Source organism: Mustela putorius, unplaced genomic scaffold, assembly GCF_011764305.1.
Source record: "Mustela putorius furo isolate JIRA1106 unplaced genomic scaffold, ASM1176430v1.1 tig00000731_pilon_pilon_pilon, whole genome shotgun sequence".
In the NCBI taxonomy this organism is placed as follows: domain Eukaryota; kingdom Metazoa; phylum Chordata; class Mammalia; order Carnivora; family Mustelidae; genus Mustela; species Mustela putorius.
The window spans coordinates 2,423,057-2,441,262 of record NW_025421461.1 but is presented as its reverse complement, the minus strand read 5'-3'; the positions used below and the strand labels follow the sequence as shown (position 1 = coordinate 2,441,262).

Sequence of the window (18,206 nt, the reverse complement as noted above, 5' to 3'; positions counted from 1 at the left end):
GGGGAGGGGCAGGGCTAGCAGGGGTGCCCAGAGAGGTGGGTAGGGGTGGGAGGGCTGTGTGTCCTGCCAAGGCACCTGTCCCCGCTGCTGCACTGCCCAACAGCCCTGGTCTCTTCCCACTCGCAGGTGATAGCTGTGGTCATGGACATGTTCACCGACGTGGACATCTTCAAGGACCTGCTGGATGCCGGCTTCAAGAGGAAGGTGGCCGTGTATATCATTGTGGACGAGAGTAACGTCAAGTACTTCCTGCACATGTGTGAGCGGGCCCGCATGCACCCAGGGCACCTCAAGGTGAGCTGGCCGGTTCAGAATGACCGAGTGGTCACTTAGTGGGTCAGCAAACACTTGCAGCACCTCCCTCCTAGGGATGGAGCCCCATGCCGGGCAGAGATTGCAGGCATCCTGGAGCCTCCTGCCACATGGTCACCTGACCTCTGTCTGGCTGCCCAGGGGGACAGGACGCTCTCTACCTCCTCCGACAGTCAGAGATAAGATAAACGGTAGGTAAGGCCCGGAGCTGGTGCCAGGTGCTGTATCACGTGTGATCTCTGAGCAGCCCAGGCCACGTTGATTACCTGTCTTTGCTTGCATGCCTCCAGTGACAGGGTGCTCACCACCCAGGCTTCCACAGCTCACATCTGATCTGGAGGGCTCTGACTCTGATTCTTGGGCTTAAACCAGAATCTGTGTCTGTATGGTGTCCATCCCCCAGTTTTAGGATCTGACTCCAGTAGAAGTTTCCTTGGGCTGAGGTCAGGGAAGGCTTCCTTGATGGCTGCAGAATTCACATAAATTAGAGGAGGAAGAGCGGCATAGAAAGGGCTTCCTAGGGAAGGACAGCATGGAGCAGAGGTGGAGGGATCAGCATGAACCCAGGTTCTTAGTACTGCTTTGCTGTGTGTCCTTGGGTTCATCACCTCCTGTCTCTGGGCTCCGGGATCACAATGGTCCTGAAGAGGGCCAGATGGGCCACTGTGGCTGGGCTCTTCCACTGTGACACCCTGCATTTGATCCCGTGTTTGGGGGCAGGAGGACCCTTCCCTCCACTGAGCTATCGCTTGGCACCTACTATATGCACCATGGTCCCGAGGAAGAGTACGGATGAGTGTGCATGACAACAGCGAATGCTTTCACAGAATTTCACATGGGTCGGTCCCATCCTAGGCACCTGACACGGTTGATTAATTGACTCCGCATGACAACCCAGTGGGATAGGGTAGTTGTTCCCATTTTACGGATGAGGAAGTTGAGGCACTTGTGCTAGTGTCACTCGCGGCCTGTAAGTTAAGCATAAGGGGATTGGGGGCCAGCACTAGAGCTCCCTGGCTGAGTCCCAGTTTTTGACGGGTCACGTTTCCTTGGGCTTCTGGCCTGTGATCTGAACACGATCCCCAGAGAAGGGGGGACGCCAGACTAGTTAACAAGAGGCTGGGTTCCTGTGCCTGTAATTTGTCGGTGTTCGTCAGGTATGCCCACCCATCCCAGCCGAGCCCTTTCAAGTGGGTATGAGCTCTCTGGGCGGCGAGTCTGTGGCTGTTGGGACATTTTTATGTGGTCTCCCTGGTGGGTTGACCCCAAGCGCCACGCTCACCCAGCGTGCTGCTTACCGTGTAATTAGCACTGAGAACCAACTCCTGGGGCAGACAGCTCACGCTGGAGAGGTCCAGCGTATAGAAAAGGCGTCTTTTGAAAGGCGACTTGCAGAAGCCTCTGCCCTGTGGGCAGCAGATCAGAGAACCTCTGGGCCCATCCCCTGCACCCTTGCCACGAGCCCAGTGGATGGTTTACACACTTGTGTGGCTCCGCCCCCGCACGTGTGCCTGGGGTGGGATGAAGGAAGACGCAGGGAATGGGCTGATCCATGCCGAGCAGGATCTGAACCCGGGACTGGCCTCGCTCCTGTCCTGTGTGTCTTCTCTGTAGGGAAGTCTCAAGTGTAAGTCTGCTCAGAGCGCTCGGAGTTCCAGGAAGTGAGAGGCAGGCAGGACTGGGCTGAGAATGCGGTCCCAGGGCTGCTCAGCTTGCTCCTGGGAGGTTGGCTCCTGCCCTCACTGCCCGCCCACCACCCTGCCTCTGCTCCCCCATGTGATCGGGGGTGGGGGGAACTCATAATCTGTTGCAGCCCCACAGCTTCATAGGGGCCTGAAATGCCCAAGCTGGGCCTCGAGGGCCACCCAGACTAGGCTCCCCGTGGGGCAAATGCGGAAACTGAGGCTGCAGGGAGGTTGTGACTTGCCCAGAGGCATTCTGCCAAGTCAGCGGCTGAACCTGACCACCAGTAATGAGAAGTTGGCACAGACCAGGAGGGAGAGAGACTCGGTGCCTGACCCCCCCCCCCGGCTGAGGCCACACCTGCCATTGGGGCAGCCCCAGAACTGCCCATGGGGGCTCGCTGTGCAGACCCACTGTGAGACTCAGGCACGTGGCTCCCCCTGTCTGAGCCTCTAGTGCCTCGTGGCCATGATGATGCCTCATAGGCTTGTTTGAGGATGAAATTAGAGGAGACAGTGGTTATAAAAGCACTTCATGTGCTAAGGGGAGTTACGCAGCTGCTGGCAATAACAAGAAGTTATAAATCCCAGGCCCGGGGCAGGGAGGGTGCGGTGTGCGGCCTCCCCCTGCACTTTAGCTTGAAATGAGGCCAGAGCCTGAAGCATGGGCAGGGCAGTTCAAACCAGGGGTCCCTGCTCTGGGGAACAGAGCACGGTCCAGACCGTCTACAGGGACGGTCTGCAGTGACGTGCATACCCCAGAGCCAGATGTCACCACAGAGGGGGCAGGCCCTTCATGGGAAAGAACGGATGACCCTGACCCCCTCATTTTTGCTGTTGAGCCCGCCCCCTCCACAGCCTGGGCAGGTGGCCAGGGGCTCCTGTGCACCCGGCCCTGGCCAGGTGTCACCTTGTCGAGGGCCTGCCTGCTCAGCCTACCTCCCTGCCTGCAGGCCAGCTGGGTCTGGACCTGTCTCAGAAGCACTTCCTTTGCCAGTAATCCCTGGGCCCGCCCTCAGCCACTGGCCACCCCTGCCCAGCTCTGCAGTGACCTGTCCTCAGCTCCTATGGGCCCGGGATCGGTTGTGCCTGTTGGGGTCATCCTTGTGACCATGGGAGTGTTGGGCACTGGTCTGGGCAGAGCCGGGAGCCAGGACTGAGCCCTGGCTCTGCCACCTGCACCGTGACCCTGGACAAAGATACGGAATCTTTTTCAGTCTCAATTTCCTTGTCTGAAAAATGGGAGTCTCCCCCATTTATTTGGCAGGGCTTCTCTGAAGAGCAAAGGAAGCCATGTGGGGGCAGGGCGCTCAGTCATGAGCTCTCCCTGCCCTGTCCTGGAGCTCTTCTCGTGAGATCCCAGCTCTGGTCTAAGAGCCAAGGGGCTTCCCTCCCCCTTCCAGCTGTGTTCAGACTGGGGGCCACCCCCACCCCAGCCTCATGCCTCCTGAGCTCTGAGCTCCCACAGCATATTCTGCAAACAGCTGCGGCATTGTTTGGGCTAAGCCCACTCGTGCTTTCTATAGGAGTTGGAAGGCTAAGCACTAGCACCTTCCCAGGTGTGAGGGTCCCAGTCATCCCCAAGCCCTCCAGCCTGCTGGCTCGGCTGGCCCCTAACTCCTTTAGGCAGGGAGTGTGGGAATGAGTATCTCATATTAGAAACAGAGAACAGGGCCGAAAAAGAGGAACCAGCCCTCTGGTTCCCACAGGGCACAGCGCCTCAACAGGTGACCCAGTCACATTTGGGGTGAGACTGAGGGCTAATGGATGCCCCAGAGGCAGGGGGAGCTAGGCAGGCTGGGCTGGGCCTCAAGCCTCGTAGCTGAGACAGGACCAGAGCAGCGAGATGCCTGGCTGATTGGAAAAGGTAGTCGGCTTTGTGCCGCCAGACTGGAAAAACCAGCACCCACCCTGATGAGGACGCAGGGATTCAGTCTGTGGCTCAAGTTCCACACCAGCCAGGCCAGCCTCGGCCCCATTCTGGCACCTGGGGTTTCCCCCCACTGCTGTCCTGCTGTCTCTGATCCTGGCCTGTCTCTTTAATGGGCTCGGGGGGTGAGGCAGTAGTTCCCAACCACGCAGGGTTTGCCTGGCTTGGCCTATTTGTCAATGTTGGGGGGCTTTTGTAGTGGTTGTGACTGGGAGGGGACTATTGGCGTCGGATGGGTAGAAGCCAGGGCCACCATTAAATGTGCCATGTGCAGTGCACAGCCCCTGCATCTGGACATCACCTGGCCCAGAATGTCAGCAGCGCCAGGCCCTATCGACCCGGCCTGTGGGAGGGGCCAGGAGCCCCTCTGAGTCAAGGTCCTGGAGCTGGGCTGGCTCAGCGCTGCCCCATCCCCTCATCCCAGCTTTGTGATGGCCCCGGGAGGCCAGGGTGAGCGTGGCTATCGGACCCCCGTGACAGAGTGAAACAGACCCTTTAGAGGAGAGTAGCGGCTGGCTGGCTGCCCAGTACATGAGGACATGGGCTTTCTGTCCCCTGCAGTTGGCACAGCAGGCTAATCTCACTGTTACCAGCCAGGCCTGGTCAGGGTGCATCTCTGGGCTCCTCCTTGGGCAATGCCAGCAGGCCCCCGCAGAGGCCATCATGGGACAACTGGGGGCTGGACCCCACCAACCGGAGACCATGGGCTGGTCACACCCCTCGCTGAGCTCCCTTCCCACCATCACAAACTGGCTGCCAGTCCTGGCCTCCCCGGGCTGACCCACGACATTCTAGGTATGTTCTGGTCCTCCACGTTGGTCCCCTCTTGCCCCCACGAGCAGAAGGGGTCACGTTCCTGCCGCACTAAACGTGCTGTCATACTCTCACGGATGGAAAGCGTCCGTCGAGTGCCAGGCACCTTGCTGGCTCACACCCACCACCCCTGTATTTCCTCAGGCTTTCATAGTAGCCCCAAAGCAGAAGGCTGGGGAGCTCCCTTCACAGGTAAGCAAACCGAGGCCTAGGGAGGCCCAGCTGGGACTGGAGCCATGCTTGGCCAGAGCCTGAGTGACCCACCTGCTCCGGCGGGGGACTGGGCTTGTCCCCTTGGCCTGCCACCGGCCCACATGGGGCCCCAGGCAGCTTGGTATGGGGTCAGGCTGCATCTTTGTGAGCATAGGAGGCCCAGTGGGGGGTGTGGGCAGGGCACCTGCAGGTCTGCCACATATATGCTTGGGGCCACAGCTGCTCTTGGAGCAGACGGAGCGCTGCCTAGTCCTCCCCTGAGGTTGTTTCAGGGACCAATCGCTGCCCCCTTCCATGTCTGAGGAAGCTGAGAATCCCGAGTGTCCAAGGCCTTGCCCAGGCACCCTACCTGAGCCCGTCTGGGTGTCCTCCACCCTGCCTGCGACGTGCTCTGGTGGGGGTGCCCCGGGGCTCAGAGACAATGCGGCTTTGTGGAATCCTCTACCTTGTGCACCCAAGCCCTGAGACGTTACCTCATCCGGGCCAGGCCCCATGGGGCGGGCCCCCCCCACCCCAGGAACAAACAGGGGAGCTGCCATGATGGGAAGGGGGTGCTGCCAGGGGGCTGCCGCAATCCCCCACCCGCTGCTGTTGGCCGCAGGGTCAGATGGGCCTTAGAGCCTGAGGCCATCTGTGCAGTGTGGGAAAGTGAGGCCCAGAGAGGGCCAGGACCCTGCTTAGAGTCACACAGCACATCCGGCGGAGCCAAGGCTGCCTCTCACTTGGAGTTAAGTCACTCTGAGAAGTAGGTGGTGACCTTCTGAGCCCTTCATGGGGACAGGCTTTGGGGTGGGTGGGGGAAGACACTGCTGAGAGGGGGACTGAGGCTGGTATCTGTTCTTCCAAGCCAAGGAGTCGCCTGTGGCCCCAGCAGGCAGAGCTCTGGGCTGGGAGACCACAGAAGCCACAGAGCTGGGCTGTGGTCCGGCACAAGTGGCAGGGCAAGGCCTCACACCGCCTCCAGGATCTTTGTTCCAGCTTCTGGTCCCCAAGCATGCTCTGTGTTGGGTACAAAGTCACGAGCTCTTATTGTCCTGGGTTATGGCCAGCTTCCTGCTGAGCTGGCTGTGTACAGACACGCAGACTGGGGGGCAGGGGAGCCAGCCCTGGGAGGAGAGGCTTATCTGCCTACGGGGCTGGGCCCAACAACAAAGGTGGGCATCTATGCCATATGGTTGCCATCTGGGGACTGCCCTGGGACTGTCCTGGGAATGCCCAGCAGAGAGGGGTCTGGTTCCCGTCACAGAAGGAGCAGACGCAGGAGCACCCTTGGGCTGGGGGTCTGACGGAAGGACAGATTCCAGCTCTCTTAGACCCATTCCTTTCACCCCGTCACCCCTGCCTTGACAGGCCGTGTATCCCCTGCCCAACCGAAGCCCTCTCCTCCCCCCTCTCCCCTGCCCCTGGCCCTGTTCACTTCGTGCACCCTCCCACTGGATGCCGGGACTGGGTTTGGAGGGGCAGTTCCAACCCTGTCACTCCCTGCTCTGAATCTTTAGTAGCTCCCCAATGCCCTCAGGGCAGAGCTGGCCCCGGAGCGGTGGGGGGGGTTAGGGTCTTTCATTGGCATGTGGCTGAGCTCGCTGTGCAGGCTCCATCGCCCACCCTCCTCCCGCAAAGTCCTCGCAGGTTAGATGCTGCTCCCGTTGCCCAGTCTTTGTGTTCCCACGTTTGGAATGCTGCACCCTCTTCCCACCTGATCCACTCATCCCTGACTTCCGGATGTCAGCCTCCCAGGAACCTGCCCCAGCACCACCCCCCCAACCCAGGGCTGGGGTTCTGACTCCTCTGCCTCCACCCCCACCTCCCGTGTGGGAGCCCGTCACTTTCCCCTTGGTCTGTAGCTGGGGGCCTGGGCAGTGGTCGGGGAGTGAGTGAAGTCGGCACAGATACCTCTGGAGGGAGTGACTCCCATCTCAGACTGGCAGACAGACGTGTCAGAATGCTGCCAAGGAGTTGTTGCCCTGGACAGGGGTCAGATTCCGTGGGGCTTACGTTAAACCTGAAACTCCCAGCCTGACCTGTCCAGGGGCACCTCTGCAGGCCCCCCCACTCCAGGAGCCGGGGTTTCCAACACCCTGCTGGGGCCACACTCGTGCCACTGAGCCCAAGGGTCTTTCCTATCCTGAAGCTTTACTTTGGGGTCCCCTCCACTCCTGGGTCTCAGCCAAGGCTCTCTGCCCTTCCTGGCGCCTCCCGTGCAGCCCCCATACCCTCCCCTCCCCTCCCCTCCCCCCACACCCATCCCTCTCTCAGAGGAAGAACCTCCTGCTGGGGGAAGGGCAGCCAGCAGTCGGAGCCCCACAGCGCCCCATAGACGGCACATCAGGGAGGGAGGAAGGGCCCTTCCTTGGCCAGAGTCCAGAGAAAGGCAGGAGCAACCTGGCTCAGACACAGGCAGTAGTGTCTGCTCGTGACACCAAGGAAACCCCGTGTCCTCCCTCTGGGTCTTAGTTCCCAGGGGCTTTCCAGCTTGCCCTGTGGGTTCGGCCATTTACTGATCGGCTGCTGGGAGGCAGGCCATGAGCTGGCCCATGAGGAGGTAGGAGAGTCTGCTTCGAGCCCCGTCCTCAGTGAGCGGGGCTCAGCAGGGACACTGAGACAGCCGAGTGGGGAAGACAGGGAGAGAGACCTGGCCAGTCACTCTTCTGGGAAAGGCCACAGGTTTGCCTGACAGCAATACGCCCATCCCTGAAGGCAATCCTCCCTCCTCCCCAGCTGCACAGCCCCCATGTTACTTTTCTTAACTGCGTCTGCACGCCCCTCCTGCTCAAGACCCTGCAACAGCCTCCCACCCCTGCAGCAGCTTGTCCCATGCTGGCCTGGCCCCGCAGATCTCATCCTGCCCACGTCTGCGCTGTGGACACCCTTCAGGCCATGCCCAGACCATCCTATGCCAGGCCCCTTTTCACTAGCCCCACCCTCCTTTCTGTCTTCCCATCACTTCCTGCCTTGGACCCCCGACCTTGTGGTCCTCACATACACCCACCCCCCTGCACAAAGTCTGCCCCCCACCAGCATGGTCAGTGCCATGGTCATGTAATTCTGTCTCCTGTCCCCCAACACAGAATCTCAGGGTGCGGAGCAGCGGGGGAACAGAGTTCTTCACACGGTCAGCCACCAAGTTCAAGGGTGCCCTGGCCCAGAAGTTCATGTTCGTGGATGGAGACCGGGCCATCTGTGGCTCCTACAGGTGACTCTCCAGCTTTCTGGGGCCTGGGGACAGAGGTGGCTCCTGTTCCCATCTGGTTTCTGCCCTTAATCCTGCCTTATGACACCCTGGTTATTCCGGTTCATGGGTCCCCAAACTGCTGAGGTGTGAGCGGGGCTGGGGCATGCCCGCACGCCGCCCACCTGTCTCCGGAAGCAGGCAGGGGAGGACTCCTGTCCTCAAGTCTGTTGTGCCAGCCAGAGCTGTTACCCGCCTGGAGGTGGGTGTGGGCCAAACACACAGGAAGGTCCCTTGGAGAGCCACCTTAGGATGGGCCAGGACAAGGATGGCCGTGGCGCAGCTCTGCAAACCCTGCCGTGCAGGGGACAGTGGGGGGTGGGTCCCCAGCCACGTCATCCATGCAGCCCAGCCCGCGAGGATAGCATCTGCCCCACCCCCACCCCCAGGTGCTGGACCACGCCCGGGCTGTACTGTGCATCCCGTGAGCGGGGGCGCTCTAATACCCCAAGGAGTGCCCCACTGTGCTGTCTTACACAGGTGGGAGCAGCCTGGTGCACGTGACCTGTCCCAGACTCAGGTCTGGGCCCGAGGCCTGTGCTCACTTCTCGGTTCCATCCAGGCCCCCGTGGCCAGTCTGAGGAGCGTCGGCCTCTGGGTGCACGAGGGCTTGCTCAGACGCCCACTGCGGGGGCTGGGTAGGACTCCCTAGACTGGGGACCCACGGCTGGAGGGAGGAGGCCGGCCCCCCAGTGCTTGACTCGGCTGCCTTGTCTCCCTGTACTGCAGCTTCACGTGGTCGGCCGCAAGGACGGACCGGAACGTGATCTCCGTGCTGTCGGGACAGGTGGTGGAGATGTTTGACCGGCAGTTCCAGGAGCTGTACCTCATGTCCCATGGTGTCAGCCTCAAGGGCATCACCATGGAGAAGGAGCCCGAGCCTGAGCCCATCGTGCTGCCCTCCGTGGTGCCACTGGTGCCCTCGGGCACTGTAGCCAAGAAGCTCGTCAACCCCAAGTACGCACTGGTCAAGGCCAAGAGCGCCGATGAGATCGCCAAGACCTCCTCAGAGAAGCAGGAGGTCAAGAAGCCCCCAGGGCTGCGGGGTGCCACCCTGGCAGAACGGCCTGGAGACGTCCTAGAGGCGCCCCCGCCCGTCCACCCCGGCCTGCTCAACCTGGAGCGGGCCAACATGTTCGAGTACCTGCCCACATGGGTGGAGCCGGACCCCGAGCCCGGCAGCGACATTCTGGGCTACATTAATATCATCGACCCCAACATCTGGAACCCCCAGCCCAGCCAGATGAACCGCATCAAGATCCGAGACACCTCCCAAGCCGGCACCCAGCTGTGGAGGCAAAGCCAGGATTGCAACCCTGCCCCCGGGCCCAGTGCCCCCCAGGACGGGGGCCCAGCAGAGAACGGTCTTCCCCAGGAGGACCCCAAGCCACAGCCCCCCGTGCCCAAGCCCCGGACAGTCCCTGTGGCAGAGGTGATTGCCCAGGACAGTGGCGGTGTTGACTGGGCCCTGGGGACCCCAGAAGAGGAGACTCCCCAGAATGGGACAGACGGCACACCACCCAGGACCCCGGGTCCTGGCCACGCCCCACTGCTGCGGCAGCTGTCTGTGACCCAGGACGACCCTGACAGCCAGGGAGCAGTGATCCCCAATGGACTAGATGGGGAGGACGAGGAAGATGACGACGACTACGTGACCCTAAGTGACCAGGACAGCCTCTCGGGCAGCTCTGGCCATGGCCCTGGCCCCCGGCGGCCCTCCGTGGCCTCCTCTTCTGTGTCAGATGAGTATTTTGAGGTGAGGGGGCGCTCGGCCCCTCTCCAGAGGCGCCACTCAGAGCAGGTAGCCAATGGGCCGGCCCAGCCCCCCCGCCGGCAGCTGAGTGCCCCCCATGTGACCCACGGGACCTTTGGTGGACCCCTGGGTGGCTTGCTGTGGGCCCCAGGTCAGGAGAGAGAAGAGGCGGGTACTCCAAGGAGGACACAGGCCCCGCATTCCACGGAGAAGGAGACACAGGTGAGTCGGGGTTCCTGCCCAGGAGGGATCCCTCCCCCAGGTCTGAGCAGCCGGAGTGGTCGTCTGCCGGGGTACCAGGTCCCCAGATCAGATGGCTTTGCCTGCTACAGTGGGGAAACTGATGAATGGGGTGGGTGGGGGTAGGTAGCAACAACCCAGGACTACACATGTGGCTGGTTTTTCCGACATTGGGGACCCAGAGCCCCCGTGCCCCATCAAGACAACCAAAGCCAGCTACTGGGAGCCAGAAGGTGCTTAAAGTACCCAGAGATTTCAGACACGAATTATAGGGAGTTGACTCTTCCCAGCCATGTGGGTGGTCCACTCCCTTACTTGGTGACAGCACAGAGACGTCCTTTACACCCCCAAGGTCACACAGCAGTAAGCGGTTCCCGTCTAAAGCTCATGTCAAGCCACTTCCATGTCCATCCCTTTGGTGATGGCCCCAGGGACTGCTCCCCTCCGCTCTCCCCTAGGCCAAGAAACCGCTCACGTTCGTCCATTGCCTCCCCTCCTGGTGACCGCTGCAGGTCCAGGACCCAGAAGCGCGGGCCCCGTGCAGCCCTGGCCCAGCGCCCCCGTGCCTGTCCTACCTGGGAACAGCGCGCGGCTGATCATGCCTGGCATGACCATCAGGCCCATGGGCAGCATCTTGAGGTAGCTTGCCAGGATGGAGCCGGCCTTGGCATGGTTCAGGTCCCGGGCGGACAGCGACCGCTGCACGATGACCTGGGGGCACGAGGAGGGGGTGAGTCCAGCTCCCCTCAGGGGAGCCTGGCGGGGGGGCTTTCCTCTTGCTGTGTCTGAGGGAGCGGGTGGAAATAGGATGCTGTCCCTCTAGCCCTAGAGCTTCTGAGACAGCTGAGCCTGACCCCCGATGGCATTCCCACCAGAAGCAAGCCCGTCCTGTTCCCGGGACTCCTGCTTAGTCTCCTCACTCATCTATCAAGTGGGGAAGGGTTGAATCCCACTTGGCCAGCCACAGTGGCAGCTGTCAGGGCTGGAGGACACCCTGGGTGGGATGGTATCTGGGGAACGCCTCCCCACAACCCCATCTCCCATGCCCTCACGAGAGCGGTCACAGTCTTGCACGTGCCGGGAGCAGATACTGACAATGACAGTTTGACACCACTGGCCCAGGAGCTGGAGCTTCGAACCCTGGGCTTCGGGGAAGCCTGTGGTCAGGCAGTGGAGGGATGCTAGACGCCGCCTCAATGCGGCTCCTCAGGGAGCCCTAGACATAGCCTAACTGGGCCTCAGTTTCCAGATCTGCAGAATGGGAGGAGAGACAGGTCATCAGAACCCCTGGCAGCTGAGATCCCTCCTAGCTCTGACATGATTTTCTTTTGTATTTTTTTTTTAAGTGTAACTTTAAACCGCTTCACAGAGCTAGAATTCACATATAGCTCACCACATACATGGTACAATTCAGTGATTTTTAGTATGTTCACAGGGTTGGACAGTCTGCAGCTTGTAAGTATGTATGTTTTGCAGCTGAAGTCACCACCCGCAGTTCAGAAATAAGGGTCTGTGTTTTTGAACTTATTTTCCAAACATGCTGGCTGAATGCAGAGCTGCCTGCATTTCCCTCTAAGACACAGTTCTTGGTAGGACAGTCATTATGGGGCGCTGGAGTGGTGACCCCGAGTGTGTCAGGCTGACTTCTCCAACAGCTGCCTCTGACTTGGGTCAAGTTCTTATCTCACTTTGGGCCTCAGTTTCCCTGTCTGGACAAGGAGGGGGTTAGATGCAGCTCTCTGTAGACTCTTCCCCTCTGATGTCTTATGGCTGCACTCCTCGTGGGAGAAGGCATTTCCCTAAAACCCCCGCACATCAAATCCCATCATTTTGTTCTGTGCTCATGGTGGCCAGCCCTGGGAGGCAGGGAGGGCAGCTGCCATAACCCCACCCTGCAGCTGGAAAAGCTGAGGCTCACCACTCCGGCGGAGTGAGCATTGAGCAGCAAGACCAGGAGGACCTTTCCTGGGGGGTCAGCGGGCTACTGCCTCCCCAGTACGTCTCAGCACAGGCTCGGCCCAAAGCCAGCTCTCACTCCCCCCCGCTTGGCCACTGAAGTCCCCGAGCCCCTGGGACTTCGTTTGTAGGATGGGACACCACCGCTGACCCACAGGGCTGCTGAGTGATGGACGAGCCTGTGCCTGGCTGCTCACGGGTTCCTTGAGTTCAGACTTCCTTGGGGGGCAACTTCAAGGTCAGCCGCAGCACAGGGGAGCATTGGGACCCTGGCACCGCTCTCTGGGAAGGTCTTAAGCTGGCTTGGTTGTTGACAAAGGGTGCTCAGACAGGGCTACCGAGGTCAGGGAGGAGTGCGGCTGAGCTCGCTGCCCATGGGGCCTTTTGCCTCCTGGGCCTGGGTTTGCTTGTTCCTGAGTTTGAGAGCGTCAGCTACACACTGTGGACGAACAAGGAGGTAGCAAAAAGTCTAAAGCCAGTGACAAGCCCTGGGGTCCCAGCACACAGAACCACCTCCTGGTGCCGACCAGACTGGGCGTCTCGGAGGGCTATCCTGGCCCGGTGGTGGGATGGCGTCCTGCAAAGCCCTTGCTTGCTGCTGAGGGTCATGGCAGAGTAGGACCAGACACACGGGGTCTGGGGCAAAGGTACCTATGTTGTGAGGGTTCTGGGCCAAGGCCTGGCCATCCCCCAAGCAGACCCAGCCCGAGTGGGAGGATGACAGGGAAGTAAGGCCAGGCCGTGAGGCCCCAGTGTCAGTGGTACTCGGGACCGCCTTGGGGTCAGTAGCGTACTGCCTCAGCCCCCTGGTGTGACCTTGTTATCCAGGCATTAAGACTCATCCAGCGCTGACCATGAGGCCAGGCAGGGGAAGGCAAAATCTGACTGAGGTCGTGCCCAGAAATGGCAGTGTCCGGCCAGGCCCGTGCTGAGTGGGGAGATGACAGGTGTCCTGGGGAAAGGAGCACAGGCAGGCCCTCCGCTCTCCTGAGATGCTGGGCAAACACCTGCTGTCAGGTCAGTGTGTGTGCCGGTGGCCCACATGTGAGACGGGAATGTTACACCTGGGGAAACTGAGGCCCAGCCTCCCAAGGTTCCTGAAGCTTCCTGTCCTGGATTACTTCCCGCTGACACAGCCCAGAGACGGTCCTTTATCGACCTCTCCCTCAGAGAGGGAGAGCCAGGGCTGAGCCCGCTTGAATACTCCCCATGCGGGAGCCATGGCCACAGGGGAGGTCACTCTACTGTGGGTCCAGATCCAGGTCTGCCATCTGGGCCTCGGGGTTGTGGCCTGGGGATGGGGTTGGCCAGGCCTCCCTTGCAGGGAAGCCTCCCCTCACTCATCCGTAGTAGCCGGCTGGCCTCAGTCCCATGGCGGGGCCCTTGGGACTCCAGGTCTAGAAGCGAGATGGTTGTCTCTTGTTCCACAAGAATTTCGCCACCAGGGGCTGCCTGGAACTGCCCAAGGGCCCTTGGTGTGTTCACAGCCCAGAGAGAGCAAGAGTCAGACTCAAGAAGACCCAGCCCCCGGCGCTCAACAGAACTTTCCTGGCCGGGATTGAGGTGCTCCTTCCAACAAACCCATCCAGCCCCCTTTGTGGATGGAGGAAGCTGGGCCAGGCACAGCAGGAACTTGCCTTATTGTAACCACAAAAGGTGGGAATATTCCCATAGGATATGGGGAAACTGAAGCACAAAGTGGTGAAACAGATTTGTCTCAGGCCACAGTGGGTGAGTGGCAAGGCCAGGAGGCAAACCCAGGTGTGCTGTCTGCGTCATGCCCCCAGCCCTAGGGGTCTCCTCACTGTCTCTGCTCTTTTTCTCCTAGGGCCAGCCCATCCCCCACTATAGGGTCCCTGCCTCAGGGACCAGAGAGAAAGATGGCTTCCTGCGGCCGATGAGGACCTCGGGATCCCTGCGGTACCGCCCTGCTGCTGATGGCGCCCAGAGCTCTACCAGGAAAGCGGGCCCGGCCACAACAAGCCCATACTCCTGGCAGATCAAGGGGGGCCCCATGCCCCGCACCCTGGCCGATCCCGGGACCCCAAGGTCGGCCCGAAATGCCAGCTCCCAGGCTGATGGCAGGGTCCCTGAGGAGCAGCCAAGCCCTTTTGGAATCTCGTACTCCAAACTGTCCCAGTCCAAGCACCTGAAGGCCAGGACGGGCAGTGGCCAGTGGGGCTCCTCTGATTCAAAACGGAGGGCTCAGGCCCCGCGGGACCGCAAGGACCCCTAGCACCTGGTCCCTGGGCCTGGAGCTGTGCGGTCCAAGGCCTCTGCCCCAGCCCAGACTCACCAAGCAGGTATCCGTGGGGCTTTGCCAGGGCCAGGCTGCTGGGCCGCCTGGACCCTCCAGAGACCAGCCCAGAAGGCAGGAGGGTGGACTGGATTGACACTCACCTGATCTGTGCACCAGTACCAGGTGGCCATGATGGTCAGACCAAAGGTCATTCCCGTCCATGGGAGGTCCCCCGTGTAGGGGTCTCGAAACATGTGCATGGCGTCTGCCCGTGGCAGGTGGCAGGTGGTGTTGGCGATGGTCCGGGATGGGATGGCCTGGGCGTAGGCTGCCTCCAGCTGCTCATACCCACCGATCTGGTCAAAAGCTAGAGGGATCAGGGCAGGACAGGGACGGGTTGGTGGCTGGGGGCCCTGACTCCAGGCCCCCACTTCCCAAGGCATCAAACATGACTTTTTCCCATTCACCTTTCCCGGTGTCTGGAAAGTTATGGAGGGTAGAGGGTTTAAAAAACAAAAACAAAAAACAGGGGAATTCAAATGACTGTTTTATTTGTATTTAATGTAAGATTATTAAATAAGCATTTTGCACGTGGACACCCCAGTGTCCTCTTGGCCCCTGGATGCTCGTTGGCCTCGGGCGAGGGGTTCTCTGACAAGCTTCAGACTGTGGACTCAAGGGAACGAAAGTATTTTTTCTTGGCATTCGAGGACCTTCCCAAGGAGTCTGAAGTGTTAAAGTCCTGACCTGGGGCTTCTGAAGGATATGATTTTGCAGAGCTGAGGAGGCCCGGCAGTCATGTAGCACTGAGAACAGAACGAGTCCCAGAGGGGACAGGGGACTGACCAGGGCCCTGTGGCCAGCCAGCTGGGTCTCGGGCCACAAGTCATTTCCTGGAGACCAGACCACTTTCACTCCCCCACTGTTCCCGTCTACCTCAGGGTCAAGGGCCCCATGTGGCCACACCCCAACCCATCGGTGGCTTCTTCTGTGTCTGCAGTCACTCCCCCCATTTCCAGCCTGGGCCTGGCCGCCAGGCTCCCTCTCCCGCAGGGGTTCCAGGGACGTGGGCCCCTGGCCTGGAAGGAGGCAGACACACAGAAGTCTAAACACAAGACTGTCTCATCCACCTGCTCTATGCCCCTCTCCCCCTGCCTTTCCCAAGCTGGAAGCCTGCTGCCTGGACCTTGGCCCCCGGCTCACTGCCGCCTGGAGCCCAGGCACGGGCGGGTCCTCAGAGCAGATGCACAAGCGCTATCCTAACGTCGGAAATTGACGGGCCACGGGATCCTCCAGTCCAAGTCTGGACGAGGCTTGAAAGACCTCTGTTTGCCCCTGTGGGTAATCCTTCCAGCTTGGATTGCAAAGGTACAGGGAGGTCACTACCTAGCAGGGCAGACCTGCAAGCTTCGTCCACATTCTCAGACAGGATCCCTGACCTGTCTGCACCCTCTTCCCTCCTCCCCTGCCCCGGCCAGCGGCGGTAGCTGCGCTTCTCTGGATTACGCACGTGATGATATGAACATTTGGCACAGAGGCCCAGGCTGCTTTGTGGTTTCCTGATGGTGTGCATGGCTGCCCTCGGCCCCCTGCTCACCATCAAGCCCCAAGCCAGCCCAGGGTGGGTGACACTCTGAGCTAGGCAGTGGAGGTGGGAAGGGGGCAGGCAGCCAGGGTCACCCAGGGGAGGTTGTTGCAGGGGCGGAGGTTGGGGGAAGGGTGCCGACTGTCCGGGGGGGCTTGAGCTCATGAGCACCTCCCCCCCAAGCGCTGGCACCTGGGTCCCAGCACGGCAGCCCCGGAGCACCGTCTGCTGCCACAGCCCTCCCCACTCAGCCCCCAGCCCGCAGCCTCTCACCTTTGACAGTCAGGATGATAGCCCCCACCACCATGATGAGTGTTTGCAGGGCATCTGTGTAGATCACAGCAGCCAGACCTCCTGCGGGTAGAAATGGGGCAGCTCAAGGGAGGAGGGATGGCTGTTCCAGGGTATGTGTCCCCCGCCCTTTACAGGTGGGCCCGCAGAGCCAGCTCTCGGTGGGGAGGGGGGCCCTGCCTTGTGCTCGTGCCCCGGCTGGCTGGTGGTCTGGCTGGTGGTTGAGTCCCCTGTCTCCAGGCCCTCCCCACGCCCCCACTCCTGGCCGGGGCAACGTACCTGCGATGGTGTACAGGGCCGTGATGGCAAGCATGAGGATGGTGGAGAGGTAGAAGTTCCAGCCCAGACAGATGTGCACAAAGAGCGCCCCTGCATACAGGTCAATCTGGGGAATAGGAAAGGAACTGTGCGGACGCTCGAGGGGACTGCGGGAGCCTGGGCACTACTTGCGTGACGTGTGGCCCCAGTGCCCCGTGAACAAGGTGGGAGAGACACCCCACCCCCACTCCTGCACCCCCGTGAGGTGGGGCGAGGTCCTGGGTGTGGACCAGCGGTGTGCAGGGAATGTTGCTAATGTTAATAAAGTCCTAAGTGGCCCCTGTCCACCGAGGAGCAGTGTTGTCATTGAGTCTGGCCCCCCTGCCATGGGATGTGGAGGAGGAATCCAGGAGGGCTTCCTGAGGGAGGCGCAAGAAGACGAATGGGCCTCAGGAAATGGGTCTCCAGGCCAGTATCCATCTATGTGTGGCCCCTAATCTCTGCTCCCCATTAGCCAGGGAGCCCTGGAAAAAGACCAGATGTGTTCTGGGGGGCAGGCTGGGGAACAGGCTGGCAGTCTTGCTTACTGCCCTCCGCTGGGGTTGGACCCAAGGCCAGGGCCATGTGTCAGGCCGAGGCTGGTCCCAGGGGCTGGACTGGACCCAGCTGCTATCATCCCGGACCCCAGGCGGCATGGGGGGCCAGAGTCCTCTTCCTGGGGTAAGCCTTACAACCCTCATTCCACCCCTCAGCCCCGCCTGTCCTGTGGGACAGGACTCCGTCCTGTGGGACCTAGGGACCTGACAAGGGGCTCCACCGTGCTGAATTTCCTGACCTGCCATTCTGGGCCTAATCAGTAGAGAGCACATGACCTGAAATACAGTCTTTGGGGCCAACGGGCTCCTGACTAAGGCTGGGCAAGGCAGTGGGTCAGCAGAGCCCGTGTGTGGGGGGGACCACTCAGCATGAGGCCCAGGGGGCACAGGCCCCTTCGAACTACCGCAGTGCCTGGCCCACCATAGGTCTGACGAGCACTGCCCAGTCGGCTTGTGAACCCTCTTATTCCCCCAGACCCTGAGCCCTAAGGACACAGAGCCTGCAGAAGTTGGGTCTTATTCCAAAGCCTGGGTTCCCTGCACTTCTACTCTCTCTTGGAGAGATCAGCCAGTGCGGACTCTGACACGGTGCTTTCAGGAGAACAGTGGACCCCGCTCTGGCTGCTGGTGTTGGTGTGAAAGTGTGAGTGTGTGCGTGTATGTGTGCGTGCGTGCGTGTTGGGCAGAGTGTGTCTACTTCCAGCCCAGGCAGAGAAGCCCAGGGTTGTGAACGTCAGAGCAGGAAGGACTCCTCAAGCCCTCTGCCCCATCAGACCAGAGGAGAAACTGAGGCCTGGGGAAGGGAGGGACTTCCTGAGGCCAGGCCTTGACAGGTATCCGATATTGGAATTCTCAGGAGAAGAGGGACAGGAAATCTCTAGAAAGCAGCAGCACCTCCTCGTGCCTGCTCAGTCCTCCAGCCAGCACTCAGGACCCCTCTCTGGACCCAGGCTGTCCTCAGAGAAGAGCCCCGAGCTCTGGCCTTCCTTCAGGCCCCAAGCATCTATCTCTCTCAGCCCAGGTGACTCTGGTCACCCCGGCCTGGCCATCATACCACACACTTTGCTGCCCCTGGGCCTTGGCTGACCAGGTCCCTGTGCGCTGGGCAG

At 60.8% G+C, this 18,206-nt stretch overlaps 2 protein-coding genes across 3 annotated transcripts in view; one reads left to right on the top strand and one right to left on the bottom strand.

The window, feature by feature from the left end:
- Positions 1-16,852, top strand: part of FAM83G (family with sequence similarity 83 member G) — a 30,628-nt gene extending 13,776 nt beyond the window's left edge. The window contains exons 3-6 of the mRNA XM_004776552.3: positions 127-294; positions 8,019-8,143; positions 8,909-10,154; positions 13,957-16,852. Of these exons, the coding sequence (XP_004776609.1) occupies positions 127-294; positions 8,019-8,143; positions 8,909-10,154; positions 13,957-14,364 (1,947 nt within the window). The 3' untranslated portion in view covers positions 14,365-16,852. The remainder of the gene's footprint in view (positions 1-126; positions 295-8,018; positions 8,144-8,908; positions 10,155-13,956) is intronic.
- The window catches only part of SLC5A10 (solute carrier family 5 member 10), a 58,786-nt gene that overhangs the window by 30,049 nt on the left and 10,531 nt on the right, over positions 1-18,206 (bottom strand). For both annotated transcript variants that reach the window (XM_045083662.1, XM_004776553.3), the window contains 4 exons: positions 16,523-16,628; positions 16,226-16,306; positions 14,529-14,734; positions 10,748-10,883 (listed from right to left, as the gene is read on the bottom strand). In XM_045083662.1, coding sequence (XP_044939597.1) covers positions 10,748-10,883; positions 14,529-14,734; positions 16,226-16,306; positions 16,523-16,628 — 529 coding nt within the window. The remainder of the gene's footprint in view (positions 1-10,747; positions 10,884-14,528; positions 14,735-16,225; positions 16,307-16,522; positions 16,629-18,206) is intronic.